At 40.7% G+C, this 19,941-nt stretch overlaps 1 protein-coding gene across 3 annotated transcripts in view; it reads right to left on the bottom strand.

The window, feature by feature from the left end:
* The window catches only part of IGF2BP3 (insulin like growth factor 2 mRNA binding protein 3), a 142,418-nt gene that overhangs the window by 92,293 nt on the left and 30,184 nt on the right, over positions 1-19,941 (bottom strand). For all 3 annotated transcript variants that reach the window (XM_070464560.1, XM_070464561.1, XM_070464563.1), the window contains exon 3: positions 10,331-10,379. In XM_070464560.1, coding sequence (XP_070320661.1) covers positions 10,331-10,379 — 49 coding nt within the window. The remainder of the gene's footprint in view (positions 1-10,330; positions 10,380-19,941) is intronic.

Genomic DNA, 19,941 nt, shown 5'->3' with positions numbered 1-19,941 from the left:
GTGTGGTGTTTTGCAGCAGCCCTAGCGAACTAATACAGAGACATTAACTTTTAGAGATGAAGTCACTGTTTACTGAATTAAATGATGTGATGTCCAGGATGTACTTCAATAATCTGGGAAAAGATGGAAGAAGCTAGAGTTATTTAAAAAAGAGAGAGACTGGGACTTCCCTGGGGGTCTAGTGGTTGGGACTCCACCTTGCAATGCAGGGGGGGCGCAGGTTCGATCCCTGGTCAGGGAACTAAGATCCCACGTATCTCAGGGCAACTAAGCCCTGCCACCGTTACTACTGAGCCCGAGTCACACCTAGAGCATCAGTACGCGGCAACAAAAGAACTTCGTAGCACAACTGGGACCCACCTGACATAGCCAAACGAATAATAAAAATAAATACTTTAAAAAGAGGGACTGACTGCACATTGATAATGGTTGCAAAGTATCATTAATTTAGCCTTTTTGTTTGATATTTTTCATAATAAAAAGTTTAGATAAAGGACATGGAGACCTTTGAGATGACCATCTCAGAAGGACTATGAAGCACAGGACACAAAAAGTCCAGGCATCACATGCAAGGGTGCAGTAAACACAGATAGGGAGCCGGTTAGGACCAGAGCACATGCCTCGTACACCACGCATCTAGGGCTCACAGGCAAACACGTATTCCCCGAACAACTTGCACCAGCTCATTTCAAACGAGGCCAAGTCTGGGCCCTCCCAGAGCAACGATGCATGAAGAACTCTATTGTCCACAGTTGGCTAAACAGAACAGTTTACCAATAACTTCCCCAAATAATCTGTCTGAGCCCATTCATTGCACATAACCATATATTTCCTCCAGACCCAGGGAAGATCCAGTTTCTATTGGGTTCACTGTCAAACTTTCAGGGGCATGCTGAAAGCAAATAAATGACGATCATTTCAAGAAATAGAAACTTACCTTTCAGGGGAAGTGTTCTGTTTGAGTAACCTGATTAAGAGCAGAAACCCTACCACTTTCCAGCTGCGTGACCCTGGGCAAATTACTTCACCTCTCTGACCTCAGCTGTCTCATCTGTAAAGTAGGATCATGGGACTGTGGTGAAGATTAAAACAAGTCAATTCAGCAGATTAGGACGAGAAATACTGGCACATTAGTGCTCAGTAAGTGTCAGCGGTTTATTGGCCAGTCCTCAGAGTCAGGCCACGGGGAAGAAGGATCACTTAGCAGAGTCAGTGGTCTCATTGTTGCCTATTATGTCCCTTCAAAATTATTTGATAGACATCAACTACTTCTAACAACTCTTCGTACTCAAATTCACTGAAGCCATGATGATTTTTCAAACAATCCAACAAAACCTCCTCTTTCAGGACTTCCTTGGTGGTCCAGTGGCTAAGTCTCCGTGTTCCCAATGCAAGGGGCCTGGGTTCAACCCCTGGTCAGGGAACTAGATCCCACATGCCGCAGCTAAGAACCAGTGCAGCCAAGTAAATAAATTTTTTTTAGAAAACACTTCCTCTTTCGGGTTGCTAGGTCCAATACCAACATGTGGAGGGGATGTTTCCCACACCAACAATAACAAATTCTCAGACACGAGATGCATGTCCTATGGTTCAGCTCAATTCTGACACTTTCTACCTGGAGATAGAACCTGACTCCACAGGTTAAGGGTTCAGTCCCACAAGATTGCCCTCCACCCTTCAGAGGCCAATTGCCCACACTGTCATTTTCGCTTCAGACCAAACAACTATGGATATTTATATTGCACATTAATGCCTATGACTTCTTGCTCAGTTCATGCTTAAACGTAAACCCCAAGTTTCTATAGGTATTTTTTTTGCTGTTTGAGTTAAAGGACCTCATCGTGTTACGTTGTTGTTTATATTTAAGATGCTTTGGTCTCATCTAATTTTTGTACGGCATTCATTCGCATACCCATCACGGACCACACAGCACCAAACCACGCTGACCAGGGCACCAAACAGGACTCAGCATTTTGAGAGATGAGTATGAATGACAGATCCTGTGCTTTTAAGGACATCAGCCTTCACTGGGGACTTCAGCTCACAGACTCCAAGGCCCCTGCCTGCTTCTTCATTTGGAAGTGACCCCACCCAAACCAAGTCTCTCAGGCAGTCTGGTTCTCAGCACACAGTCATCCACGGCTTCCCATGAGGGAGCGGTATGAGGTAGTTCTATGCTATGCTGATATTCTATGCTACGCTTCTAACTATGCTATTACTTATTTCCCCCCAGACTAGTTAACAAGGCACCACTACTTTCTTGCTTCCTTCCTTGTTTCTAAATAAAGACTCCTTTGTTTTCCCTTCTGCCAGCACCCAGCATAATGAGATTGCTATTTCTATATCACAGTAGTGAATTCAGGGAGGTCTCCTATTATCAGCCTTTCTTACTATATCCAGAGTCCACACAGAAAGAAAATAACAGTCTTCACAGAGATGTTACCAGCTTTAAGAAACTGTTATTAATCATATGGAAATTTCTGATATCTACAACTCACCCTCGTTAGTAAGCATTTCTCCATTAGAGGTACTTGCCTTATCTTACAAGAAGATGTCTGATCAGAGTGTATTTTTCAGTACAGTCTGAAATGCGGGCATCTCTCTGAAGTTTGGGCCCTTCTACCACAGTGGCCGGGACTCACTTTGGTGTAATTTACAGGGAAGTTCGCTTCTTCATACTACATCTTACACTAATGCCATACTCCCCACCCCCGAACTTCAGAGGAAAAAAAAAAGTCTTTTAATCACTGAAGGAAGCAAAGGCTTTCTAACATTCCCTACGCCCTAGAAGTCAAGTTTCTCCAAACCAGGAGGTACATTCAAAGCCTAAGTGTTTCAATAAAGAAAGTGCTGTTAGTACAATCCTAGGTCCCTACAGAAAAAGCCTTGCAAGATTTCCGACAAGATCCACTTACTCCCAAAAATTGCTTCAAGCTTACACAGAAGAACCAAAGAGACCTCCGAAAGAAAAATTAAGATGACTCTGCTGAGAAAAAAAAAGCAAAGAATATTTTATATTACAATGTTCAACTTAAAACTTTGGGCTTTTATTTTCAGTGTACTGGCTACTTGCTTTCCATGCCAAGAACCAGAGGCTAATCCACTGGTATGTCAGAAGCCTGAATGCAAGCTGAGGATGCTTTAGTTATGAAGGGTCCCCCTTTACTTCCCTATGTTGAGACCAGGAGACAGCTCCTACTTCCTTTATTCCATCACACCAGACAACGAATGTGGCAGAAAAATGAACTTTACACTGTGGAAACCTCTTCAGAGTTTCTTCCTGAGATATTCATCTTCTCACCTCAATGAAGTCCAGGAAATATCTGGTATCTGGGCCTCGAGATAAAGCCAACTTACATTCTTCAGTTTCCAGCAAACTGTAATTTTCTTTTTTTTTTTTATTTTTCTTAATTAATTTAATTGGAGAATAATTACTTTTCCAAAACTGTGGTGGTTTTTGCCATACATTGACCTGAATCAGCCACGGATGCACACGCGTCCCCCCCATCCTGAAACCCCCGCCTCCCCGCCCCACCCCTCTGGGCTGTCCCAGGGCACTGGCTTTGAGGGCCCTGCTTCATGCATCGGACTTGCACTGGTCATCTATTCACTCCCCAGCAGTATTTGTCAGATCACATATTCAAAATCCTGCCTCCGAAAACACATATTCAAAATCCTGCCTCCGAAAATACAGTAGCTCCAGGCAAGAGCAGACCATTAACCCAATAGCTCAGTGTATTTTCCCAGACAATAACCTCTGTGAGAACATCACTCTACTTTCAATACATGACCCCCAAATGAGAACCTAACTTGCCCTTTACTATAGACACTTCATTTAGGTAGTTAACGGGTCTTACACTTTCCTTCAGGGGAAGTCTCCCCTTTTAACATGTTATAAGTACTAGTAACCTTGATTGGAGAGTAGTATTAAGATAGTAAGATTAGGAGTAACTCTAAGAAGCCCTTTCCTGAGGCCTTGGCAATCTATATTGTTAATGAAGAAAGACAACTCCTTAAACTCAGAAAATGGGACCAATTTAAGACACTGAGTTAGGCAAAAGAAAAAGGATTTTCAAAGGTGTTTGTTTAAAGTCAAGCGCTCTGCTGGGGCTCTATCCCCTCCTCACCTCTTTGATGTTTGCCCAAGAACCCTTAAATCCTTGTCCATAAATCATGTCTCTGTCTCTTGAGGCATCTGAGGATCCAGGTCTGCCCACCATCAGGACCATCTATCTTTAGAGGAGCCCTTCCAGTTCTGGTCACATCACAAATCTACTCTTCAAGTACTTTAGCCAAGTGGGTGGCTTGAATGTTACATAATTTTGAATCTGTGATCTGAAAAATACTTGAGAAATGCACACTTTAAAATTACAACTTGCTGGAAAATGCAGAATGTATGTTGGCTTTACCTCAAGGCCTAGATGGTTCATTGACAGATGAGTAGATCAAGAGAATGTGATACGTCTACATAACGGAATATTACTCAGCCATAAAAAGGAAGGAAACTGGGTCATTTGAGGAGACATGATGGAACTAGAGTCTGTCATGCAGAGTGAAGTCAGGGGTGGGGTGGTGGGGAGGCAAACATCATGTATTAGCCTATAGATGTGGAATCTAGAAAAATGGTACATATGATCTTATTTGCAGGGCAGAAAGAGAGACACAAATGCACAGAACAGGCATAGAGATACCAAGGGGTGGGGGTGGATAGATGAGGAGATTGGGATTGGTGTATGTATAGTTGATACTATGTATGAAATAGATAACTAATGAGAACCTACTATATAGCACAGGGAACTCTGCTGAATGCTCTGTGGTGACCTAAATGAGGAGGAAATTCAAGAGAGAGGGGATATATGTGCAGGTAGAGCTGATTCACTTTGTTGTACAGCAGGAACTAACACAACATTGTAAAGCAATTATGTTCCCCAAGAAACTAACTTTAAAAAATCAGTTGATTTCAATAAAAAAGGCCACAGGGTAGGAGGTGGAGAAGAAAGTTTCTCCTAGTTCCCTTCTACATTCCACATATTTGGGGGAAAAAACAAACCTACCTCTCTGGCAGCAGGTACTTCCAAAAGTTAGTTTCCCATATTTTACCTACTAAGACACATCAGTGAAACACTGAGCCACTCCAGAGTCCGTGAGTGCGCTTCATCATCATCCAAAACAAATTGGCTAGAGATCACTTAGCGCCCGCATGACCCACAAAGCATGCAGGAGGTGGTATCCCAAGAACCTGGGTCCCCTTGGGTCATTCGGCAGAATACAGTGGTGTAAAGATACTATAACTAAGAAATAGAAAGTAAGCTATCACAGCGGTGTAAGGATCGTTCACAATCCAGTTACAGACTATAAAATGCCTCAGAGCATCGTGGTCCCAGAGCCTGTCACGTCCCTGATGACCCCACAGAAAACGGCCTACAAGAGGACCAACAGCACAGGGCGGGGATCTCTGCTTCTGAGATGCAGCCCCAGCTGGCTACTACGCTCTCAGTCCCAAATTCACCTTTCAGCTCTGCGCTGCTGGGGGCTGGGGCTTGGCACCCTGTCGCACCTCTGTCAGCGGTTTCCTGTTGGCTTCTGCTGATAGAAGGCACTAGAAGGTGGACCTCACCGGTGGTCTTGTGGCTAGGCCTCCATGCTCCCAATGCAGAGGGCGTGGGTTCAATCCCTGGTTGAGCAACTAGACCCCACATGCTGCAACTAAAAACCTGGCATAGCCGAATACATACCTACATATATAAACATTTTAAATAGTCAAAAAAGAAGGCACTAGAGGGAAACGGGAAGACAGAAGAAGAGATGGCACATGTTCTTCCCCATTAATCAGCTGTTCCTCTCAGCGCTGTCCTAACAGCAAGGGGTTTCATCACCTCCCTTCTTCCCCATCCCAAGCATGAGTCACAGCCAAGCAGCATCCCTTTGCTCACTCTCAGTTACTTGAGCCCTTCGTTCCAGCTTCTGGTATCTGATAACCTCAACCTCTGCCCTTGACCCCTCTCTTCCCCACTCAGCCTCCGGGTGTAACTGCTCTCTACAACCCATATCTATGGATTCCATCTTCGTTCCTTCAGCCATCTAGCACCTGTGTACCCTGCACATTAAATTTCCCTTGGTGTGACACCTAGTGGTTTTGTGTGTTGTGCTGTAGGCTGGATCTGAGTTAAGCACAAGAACTTAAAGTTGGGAGGAAATTAATTCATTGTTCATACTGCAGCAAAAATGTAGCATGCACTTGTATGTACTAAGCATTTTTTAAGGGCTTTAGCATATATAATCCTTCTAATGCCCACAGCAATTCAATCAAGTGGCTATTATTATCCTCATGTTAAAAAAGGAAGAAAATGAGACTGCAAGAATTTTAAAAAATCACTTCAGACATCATAAAACTAGTAAGTAGTGGAGCTGGGATATAATTCTAAGTCTGACTCTAAAAGCCTTCTGCAAAAAACTGAGGCTTTTCAAGAAACTCCACGCTGCTCCTTCCAGACTGTTTACAAGGTTCACAAATAATTTAGTGCAGGTGTATGATTGCTTTTTTGTTATCCTCATAAGTCTCATTTCTTAACAGTCCCCTTCCCTTTGAACATGCCATCGCTTGATGAGTAAATAATGTCATCTGTCCTGTGCCATGTCCCATATACTGGAGTTGGCTATTATGTTTCTTCATGGTATCATTTCACCTGTGCCTCTTCCTTCCACACTTTTTATAAACTCAAAAGTCAGATTGAAATTGAATCCCACTTAAACCTTTATTTTTTTAATAAGAGTATTTCATCTGTGTTGCTATATACTTCCTATTGTGTCAAATCAGGAAGTATGCAATGTCTGGTCATTCCATATAGTGATTCTAAGATTAATTAGTGGAGTCAAAGTCTAACTTCTCCATTGTAGAGGGAGTCCAAACCTGTCAGTGCAAAACCGTCACCTATAAGGCTTTGGCATCAGACAACTGCCACACTCAATGTGTTTAAATCAAATGTTACACAAAGTGACTCCTCAGAATAATGGAAATAAAAGTGAAAATAAACAAATGGGACCTACTTAAACTCAAGAACTTTGCACAACAAAGGAAACAATAAACAAAATGAAAAGACAACACACAGATTCGGAGACATTTGCAAATGATGTGAGCAACAAGGGATGAGTCCCCAAAACTTATGAACAGTTCATGATGCCTCAGAGCATCAAAAAACCCAATAAACAAATGGGCAGAAGACCTAAATAGACATCTCTCCAGAGAAGATATAGAGATGGCCAAAAGGCACATGAAAAGATGTTCAACATCACTAATTATTAGAGAAATGCAAATCAAAACTACAATGAGATACCACCTCACACCAGTCAGAATGGCCATCATCAAAAAAACCCACCAACAATGCCGCAGAGGGTGTGGAGAAAAGGGAACCCCCCTACACAGCGGGTGGGAATGTAACTAGATATAGCCACAGTGAAGAACAGTACAGAGGTTCCTTAGAAAACTAAAGACAGCTATCATATGACCCTGCACTCTCACTCCTACACAGATGTCCAGAGAAAAACATGATCCAAAAGAATATATGCACCCCAGTGTTCACTGCAGCACTGTTTACAGTAGCCAAGACATGGAAGCAACCTAAATGTCCATCAACAGAGGAATGGATAAAGATGTGGTACATATATACATATGGAATGTTACTCAGCCGTTAAAAAGAATGAAATAATGTCACTTACAGCAACACAGATGGACCTACAGATTGTCATACTGAGTGAAGTCAGAGAAGGAGAAATATCATATGACATCCCTTACATGTAGAATCTAAACAGAAATGATACAAATGAAAGAGACTCGCAGACTTAGATACAGAAAGTGATTCAGACTTAGAGAACGAACTTATAGGGGCTGGGGGCGGGGTGGGGGATAATTATGGAGCTTGGGATGGACGTGTACACGCTGCTGTATTTAAAATGAGTAACCAGCAAGGACCTACAGTATAGCACAAGGAACTATGCTCAGCGTTAAGTGGCAGCCTGGACGGGAGGGGAGTTTTGGGGAGAATGGATACATGTATATGTATGGCTGAGTCCTTCGCTGTTCATCTGAAACTATCACAACATTGTTAATGGGCTATACCCCAATATAAAATAAAAAGTTTAAAAACAAAGACCCAAAAAAACCTGACTCTTCAAAACGGAAATAACAAATGGTGCTCGTTCAAGTCTTCAAGGAAAGCAAAAATCCCAACAGTTCATCCTACTCCTGACAAACCCTCAATAAATTTTGTTAATCAGTATTTCAAACCACCCTTTAAATTTCAAAGGGATCAAAGGTCAAGAGTTTCAAAGTCTAGTTCCATGCTTCTTTAAATTCTGTATCTGTTCTTACTTAGTTCTTTGAACTCTGTGGGCCCGTATTTGCCCAATTGAAAATAGAGATAATCTCTCCAACTTTACTTCACCTCAAAGGACTATGGGGAGGGTAAAATGAAATATAAAAGAAAAAGTTGGATATGACAAATAAAGATTTATTATCATAGATTAAATTTTACCCAGAATAAGGAAGAATGCAATGACCTGAGAGCTTGAGAAGCCACCAAAAGTAGAATCAACAATGCTTGAGAATCCACTGCAATCCAAATTTGAAGCAACAGGATGGACGAATTTTAAGGCAACAACCGCTGCCTACAGATGATATGCTAGAACACTTGTAACTCACTTAAAAGTGGCTGCCACCACTTGACTCTTTCATCGAAAGCTATGTTACACTAGATACAGTTCCCAGATAGAAAATCACGTTTAACACTGCCCATGTTAAAATGAAGAGATTAATGAATACAGACACACTACTATAAATAAACTAACAAGGACCTACTGCATAGCACAGGGAATTATATTCAGTATCTTATAATAACCTATAGGGGCTTCCCTGGTGGCTCAGTGGTAAAGCATCCACCTGTCAATGAAGGTGTCACAGGTTTGATCCCTGGGTGGGGAATATACCCTGAAGGAAATGGTAATCCACTGCAGTATTCTTGCCTAGAAAATCCAGTGGAGAGAGGAGCCTGGTGGGCTACAGTCCGTAGGGTTGCAAAGGGTCGGACACAATTCAGTAACTAAACAATAACAAAATAACCTATACTGGAAACTAATCTGAAAAAGAATATATATGTATATATAGGTGTGTGTGTGTATATAATATTGAATCACTTAGTTGTATACCAGAAACTAATGCAACATTGTAAATCAACAATACTTCACTTCAAAATAAATTAATAAAAATTGGGATTAAACCAGTAATCTTGATACCATAGCACTCAATTCAGGGACCCACCCTTCAAGATACTGAATTTCCTAAACAAACGTTAAACTAAAACAAGAAAATGGAAGCCACTGATTCTGTCTAAAAATATACCTTTTATACATTGTGTAACTTGAAAAATGTTCAGGATAGACCAAAAATCAAGTCTTCCTGCAAAGATTAAATTCAGTAATACTGTTCTGAAAATACATGTGCTGCAAAATACTGTGAGTATAAGTGACCTGTTACCAACTGGGACCTTGGAAAATGAGACCTCAGGCCAGCTTCCCCCAACTCAAAGAAATCTTTTAACCATTCTGTGCATTTTGATGACAGTTATAGTTTAGTTTTCTAAAATGACATTTGAAGAGTCTCTAATGTTAAACACACAAACCTAGTTACTCCTGATTTTTATATTAAAAATACATAAAAGCTGAGCAGTTTTCCCTGCACTACCATCTCCAAAGTAGGTTTTAAGAATTTTCACATTCCATTATCTGAAAGAGTCAACAGACATTTTCTTTTATCTTTTCAACTACTGGGTTCTCAAATTCTCACCTTGACATCATCAACATAGTTTGGAAATTGCTGACACAGGCTATTCAACTGTGCCAAAAGATTTGGGTTTGTATACAGTTACCACAGTGCCACCATCTGAGCAAAAGAAAGCACAGTAACATTTTAAAATAAAGAATAGCAGTATTTATCTTTTTAAAAAAGACTGCCAAACAGAGAACTTCATATTTAAATACAATTAGCAAAACTCATCAGAAAGATCTCAAACAAGATTCTGTGGGATGTGACTGAATGAGGAAATTTGCCCAGTTACACCAGAACCTATTTCAATTTCTTAAAGTATCTCAAAGAGCAGATTGTTTTCAAAGAAGTAATATATTGTTACAAAGAAAAGCCCAATGCAAGACAAAGACCATAATAGAGAAGGATTGTGTTCAAGCACATCCAAGAGGTGGAAAGAGGAGGAAAATCTTCGGAAAAACTACCAACAGGCTTAGATACTAATATCTTAGTTTTAAACATAGAAGTTCTTACCTCCCACTGTAAATGAGGCGGGATATTTCGTATCTGAAGTTTCCGAATCCTGCAGAAGAATTAAAATGTTTTTTAAAAGAAAACAAAAAAAAAAAACATAAAAGCAAAAGATACTTATAGCCAACATGGATGTTTTGAAACTACCTAAGATATATTTATTCACTACATATCCATACATACTAAGAAAACACAGCCCAAGAAAGATAAAGGAGACCAAGTTAATCACAAGATGCACACTGAGGTTTCACAAGACCACTGGAAACCGAGCATCACTGGATGGTTGTGGCTTACTCTAAAAGCCACTAAAACTGGCAGATACAATGTCTGAACACATTTCATCTAATGACTGTATGCTAAGTTCAAACCCTTTAGCCTCAAAGTAAGCGTCCCAGAACACAAACAAAACCTTAGTCCAGATGTTCTTAATCTGAGATCACAGCCAAAGGGTTCATGGACAGAATTTAAGGAAGGTGGACAGGAGCGGTGGGGTGCAGTGGGGTGGGGGGGGTCACATTTATTTTCACTATCCCCTAAGTGACATTTAGCCACCTTCAATAGTGAATGCTGGCCTTAAACCACAGTAGAATTACATGTCTTGTACTCTTGACATTAATATAAATAAGTCAGGCATTTTCATTTCACATTAAGGTGTTACAGATCTTGTATATTCACTACTGTGATAGTTAGCTGTGTTGCTAGAACTTGTTACTTCTTATGTTAAGAAAGACATGTTATTATCAGCTTTAACATTTTCTAACTGTACTTCAAAATAATTTCCTTTATAATCCTATGTGCTTTATTTTATGCATTTAAAAATATTCTCAGAGGTCCACACATTTCAGGCTTCCAAAGGAATAATCCAGGGTACCAAAAAAAAAAAAAACCATTAAAAATCCCCCACCTGAGTTTCAATGCCTACCCATATTCCTATGTATACACTATGTATATAAAACACAATATATATCTTTGTAAAATAATAAAAACTGTTATACTATACATCTCCTCCTCTTCTATCCCCTCCTCAAAACTATCAGAGTAAGAGAGGGAGGATGGAAAGAAGGAAGCAACACGAATTATGTGAGACTGTACTATGGATACCACACACCAATCACTCTCTTACAAGGGAAAGGAATTTAAAGTCAACTAGCTGTTTTTTAAAAAGAGACTAGCAAGTGGGCATGACATCTCAAGTGAAATAATTAACCTCCTCTAGACCTACAGTTAATTTCCCTTTCCAGGTCCAATGATCCACTTCTAGGTACCACAGCGCAGATTCCATTGATGGTCTGGTTCTTTCCCATTCACCACAAAACTTACAGGAATCTCACGGACACTGCCTATCCCTTCGCTGCTGTTGTTCACTCGCTAAGTTGAGTCCTAGCGACCTCATGGACTGTGGCCCGCCTTTAGGGAGCTCTCAATTAGCATGTAAATTAGCCAAACTCAGGTATGTCCTGTTTGTAATCATAAAATAGAGGATGAAGGAAAAATCACTTTTACATTATTTTTATTAGACAGTAAAACAAAGCATAATCACCAAGGGCAAAGTATCAGAGATAGTGAGAGAATGTCAATTTAAGAAAACATTTTCAAACACCAGGTAGTCTTAGATTTTACACATCCTATCCTGGAATTTGTTTACAAGATAAATCATGTGCTAATAATTGTTAAAGCTGCTGGAAGCATACTATATCTCTGCCTTTGCATAAGTTTTATATTCTTCTATAAAAACCTTAAAAAAATACACCCTAATAAAAGTATTCCTAAAACATAGATTTCAACTCTTCCATGTACTGCTTTAGCAAGCAGAAAAGTTACTCACACTGTGCAAATATTTACTCTGCGTAACTAAGAAGTAAGAATTATTTACTACACATTAGAAAGTACTAATCTGTCTTAAGCAACTGACATATTAAGAAATAACAGCACAATGTTAAGAAACGCAGTATTCAACTCTATTGGACTGTTTTTGGGTGTATATATATATATATATATTACTAAAAAAATTTCCCCAATGCACACACAAAAGTGTACATACAGTTAAGGTCACCAAGCAGGTAATTCTTCTTTATTACAACAACAAATACCTACTTCACAGGGCTCCCAATAGTTTCTTTAAATAGGACACCAATTTTTGTACATTAGAAGTAATCCATTAGCCATGTTTTCCCCACATATTCTTCAAAATGTACATCTGACACCTATTTACTTATTAGAAGTTACACCAGAATAATTATTTCCCTTAACTGACTGTCCAGTTTCCATTATCTGATTCTCCGAAGTTTCACTTAAGACAAACACCAGGATTATTTTCAAAAAGTGAGTATTTTTGACGGGCTTCCCTGGTGGCTCAGAGATAAAGAATCCACATGCAATGCAGGAGATTCATGTTCGATCGCAGGGTTGGGAAGATCCCCTAGAGAAGGACATGGCAACCCACTCCAGTATTCTTGCCTAGAGAATCCCATGGACAGAGGAGGCTGGTGGGCTGCAGTCCATGGGATCTCGAAGAGTTGAACACGACTGAAGCGACCAAGAACAGCACAGTATTTTGACATCCAGAACTGTGTTTCCCCACTTTGTTTTCTCAGCTCCCATCTCCCATCTGAGCTTTTAGAATTAGGTTATATTTACATTAAATTCTAAATACCTAAGAGTCAAGAGAACAGATACTGGTATTTGTTTCTCCCGTGTAATCACAGAATCATTAGAGTTTAATTTTAACTCCCAGCAAAATAAGCGGGCATTTCACCTCCTCCTAAACACACCCAAGTTATTATTACAAGGATCACACCCCACAGGGGCAGGAACTTGTTAGGCTGTCTTGTTCACTGTCTCATTCAGAGCCTGGAACACTGTTTGGCAGCTGAGAAGCACTCAATTGACAGTTAAATTAACATTTGTTATAATACAGAGAGGGGGACGAAAACCCAAGACTCACAGATCCACCATGCAGAAACTACCAACATTCCCAATGGTTTTATTACAGCTGATGTAATAAAATGACGGTGGGATTACAGTGGGAAGACAGTGGGAATATAGAAAATTACTGTGTGAAGACCAACAGCCCCAGAAACAGGAGAATAAGAAGTTAATCACCTGTGCTATTTCAAAGAAAACTTTGAGGTTTTTGAGACCAGAAACAGGAGAAAAAGAAGTTAACCACCTGTGCTATCTTCAAAGAAAACTTCCACACAACCTATTTATAAGTTAATCATATAGAATTTAAGACTTTTCTGCCAACAGGGAAAAATGAGGTAAAGTTTAAGTTCTCTTTTAACCTTTTTTTTTCTTTTTGGCCTGCCACTCACTCAACCTGTGGGATCCTAGTTTCCTGATCAGGATCAAACCCACACCCCCTTCATTGGAAGTGTAGAGTCTTAACCACTGGATCACCAGGGAATTCTTTCATGTAACCTTTAAAAAATGCTTATTATGCTTGAAATAGTTTCTATAAAATCCAGTACTCATTATTTATTAAAAGCTGATTTAAGTACCGGATAAAGAGCCAACAGAACTCATGTAGACTTCTAAGCGCATCTTCAAAATTTTTAGTAATAAATAGAACAGATTTAAATTGATTTTATACAAATTTTCATATTGACACCAAACTAGAGAAATTGTATCAACCTCCCTAAGCCTGTATCAGTTTATCAAGTATGATTACCTACCTAATCTTATTTCTACTCAAATATGTACCAATAAATCCCCCACACACCACCTGTCATGCTACAGTACATCTGGAAAAACCTAGTAAAGGACTTTTTCACTTTAAAAATAACTATCACCATAATAGTTTCTTAAAATGATTAACAAAAATTCCTTAAGAACAGAACATTTTTGGTGTTCAGCCACTAAGCTGTGTCCGACTCTCTGCAGCCTCATGGACTGTAGCACACCAGGTTCCTCAGTCTTCTACTATCTCCCTGGGTTTGCTCAAACTCACGTCCTCTGAGTCGGTGATGCTATCTAACCACCTCATCCTCTGTCACCCCCTTAGCCTCCTGCCCTCAATCTTTTCCAGCCTCAGGGTCTTTTCCAATGAGTTGGCTCTTCACATCAGGTGGCCAAAGCATTGGAGCTTCAGCGTCAGTCCTTTCCTATTCAGGGTTGATTTCCTTTAGGATTGACTGGTTTGATCTCCCTGCAATCCAAGAGATTCTGAAGAGTCTTCTCCAGCACTACAATTCACAAGCATCAATATTTCAGCACTCAGCCTTTTTTATGGACCAACCGTACACACTTCATCTCACATTGTATGATTGGAAAAAACAAAGGTTTGACTATAGACCTTTCTCTGCAAAGCGATGTCTCTGCTTTTTAATATTCTGCTTAGGTACAGAATACCCACTCTATTTCCAATTGCTTAATTGCTATTTTACAGCTGATCTGCTCATATCAAGATCCCAACAATATGCCCACATGTGTAGAGCAGATGTCTCTTAAGGTCTGTTTGACACAAGAAAATCCCTTCACTCCATTTTCTTGCTATTTATTTGAAGGTCAAGGTCATAAACTTTGTACAAGTACTCATTCTGGGTTTTATTCATTGCATTCTGAGTCATTTTAAATATTAATAATTGTTTGCTATGTTGAATTTGATATACACAGATGCATAACATCTTATAGTTAATACAAAACATAGACATATATGAATCCACCCACCCAAATAATTAGAACAAGACAATTGAAACTACCATTCTCTTCCCCAATGCCTACCTCCCAGAATGTAACCATCACCCCCATATTATTTGTCACTCCCATGTCTTTTAAAATAGTATTTTTAGTAACTCTAAGTTTGTCTTTAAGTTACTCTTTAAGTAGACAAATAGCAAGTAGAATATCAAGGAGAGATAAGAAAGCCTCTTTGCAACCCCATGGACTATACAGTCCATGGAATTCTCCAGGCCAGAATACTGGAGTGGGTAGCCTTTCCCTTCTTCAGGGGATCTTCCCAATCCAGGGATCAAACCCAGGTCTCCTGCATTGCAGGGGGATTCTTTACCAGCTGAGCCACAAGGGAAACCCCCTGTTGCTTGACCTGAGGCCAAACTATGGTGGAGGTAATGAAGATAACCGCAAACTCCTTCAAAAGGTCCCATGCGTGGACTGCCGCACTGGGTCAGGAAACAAAAAAAACACAAACCTGCAATTCATCCTCCGGTTTCTTACTGCCTGGCTTTTGCTACATACACTCCCCATCGTGGTGTTTAATATGTTACTCTGACCCTGTAAGAGTAGCAGTTGGATCTGAAGGTTGTTGTTGTTTGGCTAGGGAGAGGTTGTGTACTTCCATGAAAAGATACATTATCTCTGGCTGTCTTCCTGTGATGCTGTGTCACTAATGATCAATCCCTAAATCCACTATTTCATTCAAGGTTGAAAATGGATTTCCTCATTGTATCATGCCTTCCATACTTTTTTTTAAATTTAGCTGGAGTTCTTCCATGAATAACAACTTTCCTTTATCACCTATCTGGAGATTCTGAACCACAATGAATAGAGTGAAGGCAGGATAAACATTGATTCTTTCCTTTCTGCATCAGATGGTCTTGTGCCACTTATCACATCCCCTAGCTCATCTCTGATTTCATCCACCACTGTGGGACAGCCCTGGGCACAGGGAAATTGTCCCACCTTCTTCTATCCCTAAGCACCCCTTCAATTCAGTTCAGTTCAGTCGCTCAGTCATGTCCAACTCTTTGCAACCCCATGAATCGCAGCACACCAGGCCTCCCTGTCCATCACCAACTCCCGGAGTTTACTCAAACTCATGCCCATCAAGTCAGTGATGCCATCCAGCCATCTCATCCTCTGTCATCCCCTTCTCCTCCTGCCCCCAATCCCTCCCAGCATCAGGGTCTTTTCCAATGAGTCAGCTCTTCGCATCAAGTGGCCAAAGTATTGGAGTTTCAGCTTCAGCATCAGTCCTTCCAATGAACACTCAGGACTGATCTCCTTTAGGATGGACTGGTTGGATCTCCTTGCTGTCCAAGGGACTCTCAAGAGTCTTCTCCAACACCACACTCTAAGCACCTCTTAGGCATCTGTTTTTCCTCAGGTTTTTCACCCAAGCCTCAGCAGAGTTCAAGGATAGCCCAGAGGAAGAGGAGAGATGAAACCCTGAAGACAATCTGCAGATTACAGAGGAGAATGTAGGAGCCAGTAGATAAATGCCCTTGTCTTCCACCTGGGAGGCATATCTGTTCATGTCTCAAAGGTCCCGTTTCCTTCTGGCAACCTCAATAAAGTGCCCTTCGTTGGCTTTTCCTAAACCTCCATTTCACTCTTCCCACTCCCTCACTCTTGCTTCTTGAAACCATCTACAAAAACAAACCAGCTTAATGCAAACCCTCACCTCAGTGTCCTCTTTCTGCAGTTCAAAGCCATTGTTATTTCAAACTTTTCAGAATAATAAGTTGGTCCCCTGGCATTGTCCAAAGAGGGCTAAATGCTTATTTTCTACTGGCCTACCAATGCAGGTCATTGGTACAAAAGAGACATGGGTTCAATTCCTGGGTAGGATAGATCCCCTAGAGAAGGGCATTGGCAACCCACTCCAGTATTCTTGCCTGAAGAATCCCATGGACAGAGGAGTCTGGCAGGCTATACAGTCCATAGGGTCACAAAGAGTCAAGACATGACTGAAGCAACTTAGCATACACACACAACATTATGTATGCATGGATATTTTGTGTTTATCAACCCACTGCACTAATTAGCCAAAGATGGGGGATTCAGTAGAAGCCTCTGCACACAGATCCTGCATCTTCTGAAATAATGCAGCTCTCCAGTAATCTTTGAGAGCTTGTCTATTTTGTTATGATTACCCAGGTTCCAATTTGTACACTTCCCGCCACCATCTTCAACCAGTTCTGTCTACATAAAACACTGGTTCCTAAAAAAAAAAAAAAAACCACTGGTTCCTTTTAATCAGAAATAATATATTGAAACACAACCTGGTCACTAGGGTGCTCACTGATATTGGGCTGGTCATTGCTTCTAGGCCAGAACTAGACAACATACTTTTTTTTTTTTTCAAAGAGAAATAAACCACATGTCCATGCCGTTTACAGTCATCCTTCCACCGTATTCAAAGGGATTGGTTCCAGTAGCCCTCCCCCTCTGGTCAGATACCAAAATCTACAGATGTTCAAGCCCCTTATATAAAATGGGTAGTATCCCAAATACCTTAAATCATCTCTAGATTACCTATAATACCTAATGCAATATAAATGCTATGTAAACAGATGTAAATACAATATAAATAAAAGGTAGATGGTTGCCCACACAAAGCAAATTGAAGTTTTCCTCTTTGGAACTTCCTGGAATTTTTTTCCTGATTATTTTTCATCTGCAGTGAATTGAATCCATGGATGCAAAACTCACAGACATGGAGGGCCAATTGGTATTTTCTTTTATTTTTAAAAAATACTTATTTCTTTAAATGGCTGCTCCAGGTCTTAGTTGCAGCATGTAGACTCTTTTAGCTGCAGCATTTGAGATCTAGTTTCCTGACCAGGGATCAAACCCGGGCCCCCCACCTTGGGAGCAAGAAGTCTTAGCCAGTGGACCACCACGAAGTCCAACTGGTTATTTTCGACTTAAATTTAGATTACTAGGTTTTTGCCAAAAGTCTTTGATCTCTACTTTTCCCCCCTCATATTAAAGCTTGACACCAGGAATAAATAAGAATGTAAACAAGAAAATGCTTTATGTCCATTATGGACTGAATGTTTATGTTTCCCACCCCAAATTCTTATGTTGCAGCCCCTATCCCTATGCAATGGTGTTAGGAGATGGGCCTTTGAGGATTATTTAGGGTCACTGAGGACAGGAGCATGGAGCCCCCATAATGGGACTACAGTTTTTCTAAGAAGAGAGACCAGGGCTGTCTTCACTGCACACTCTGAGGAAAGGCTATGTGATCCCACACCACAGCAAGAAGGCACTGGTCTACAAGCCAAGAAGGGGGCCCTCGGCAAGAACTCAAAGAACCCACCTGCACCTTGATCTTCCCTATTTTTAGAACTGTGAGAAATAAACATCTGTTAAGCCATCCAGTCTATATAGACACCCAAGCTGCTTAAGACACCATCTGTTATCTAACCTCACAAGTCAGCATTTTACAGATTCTAAGACAAAAGCACAAGCTCACCTGTCCAAGGGCTTCCCTAGTGACTTAGTAAAGAATTCACCTGCAATGCAGGAGACGTGGGTTTGATCCTTGGGTCAGGGAGATCCCCTGGAAAAGGGAATGGCAGCCCACTCCAGTATTTTTGCGTGGAGAATTCCACGGACAGAGAAGGCTGGCGGACTACAGTCCATGGGGTCGCAAACATGCCTGAGTGACTAACACATACAAAAGAAAGAATATTACATGAAACAACTGACTGGTTCAAAATTGGGAAAGGAGTACAGTAAGGCTGTATATTGTCACCCTGCTTATTTAACTTATATGCAGAGTACATCATGTGAAATGCCAGGCTGGATGAATCACAAGCTGGAATCAAGATTTCCAGGAGAAATATCAACAATCTCAGATATGCAGATGATATCACTCTAATGGCAGAAAGTGAAGAGAAACTAAAGAGCCTCCTGATGAGGGTGAAAGAGGAGAGTGAAAAAGCTGGCTTAAAACTCAACATTCAAAAAACTAAGATCATGGCATCCAGTCCCATCACTTCATGGCAAATAGAAGGGGAAAAAGTGGAAGCAGTGACAGATTTTATTTTCTTGGGCTCCAAAATCACTGCAGATGGTGACTGCAGCCATGAAATTAAAAGACATTTGCTCCTTGGAAGGAAAGCTATGACAAACCTAGACAGCATATTAAAAAGCAGAGACATCACTTTGCTGACAAAGGTCTGTATAGTCAAAGCTATGGTTTTTCCAGTAGTCATGTACAGATGTGAGAGTTGGGCCATAAAGAAGGCTGAACACTGAAGAACTGATGCTTTCGAACTGTGGTGCTAGAGAAGACTCTTGAGAGTCCTTTGGACAGCAAGGAGATCAAACCAGTCAATCCTAAAGGAAATCAACCCTGAATATTCACTGGAAGAACTGATGCTAAAGCTGAAGCTCCAATAGTTTGGCCACCTGATGTGAAACAGCCAACTGGTTGGAAAACACCCTGATGCTGGAAAAGACTGAGGGCAGGAGAACGAGGGGGCAACAGAAGATGAAGTGGTTAGATAGTATCACTGAGTCAATGGACATGAATGAATCTGAGCAAGCTCCAGGAAACAGCGAAGGACAGGGAAGCCCAGCATGCCGCAGTCCATGCGTCACAAAGAGTCAGACATGACTTCGCGGCTGACCACCAGCATCTTGTCCAAACACATACATTACGGAGTGTCAGAGTCAGAATCCAGCTCTGGGAATTCTGGCTCCACAGTCCATCCTCCTAATTATATTCCATCTTACTGATTTCACTCATAATCCAATCAATCACATAATTATTATCAAGAAAAACTCCAGAAAAAGTACAAGGTTGCATGTCAAACCCAAATATCAAAGATATGCCAACCTCAAGCAAAATGCTCACTTTGCCCCACAGCTTTAAACCATACAGTCAATTCACATACTTAGAGTCAATACTGACATTAAAT

The sequence above is a fragment of the Odocoileus virginianus genome, unplaced genomic scaffold (assembly GCF_023699985.2).
Source record: "Odocoileus virginianus isolate 20LAN1187 ecotype Illinois unplaced genomic scaffold, Ovbor_1.2 Unplaced_Contig_29, whole genome shotgun sequence".
In the NCBI taxonomy this organism is placed as follows: domain Eukaryota; kingdom Metazoa; phylum Chordata; class Mammalia; order Artiodactyla; family Cervidae; genus Odocoileus; species Odocoileus virginianus.
Note: the sequence above shows the minus strand (reverse complement) of the source record. Positions and strands in the feature narration are given on the sequence as shown.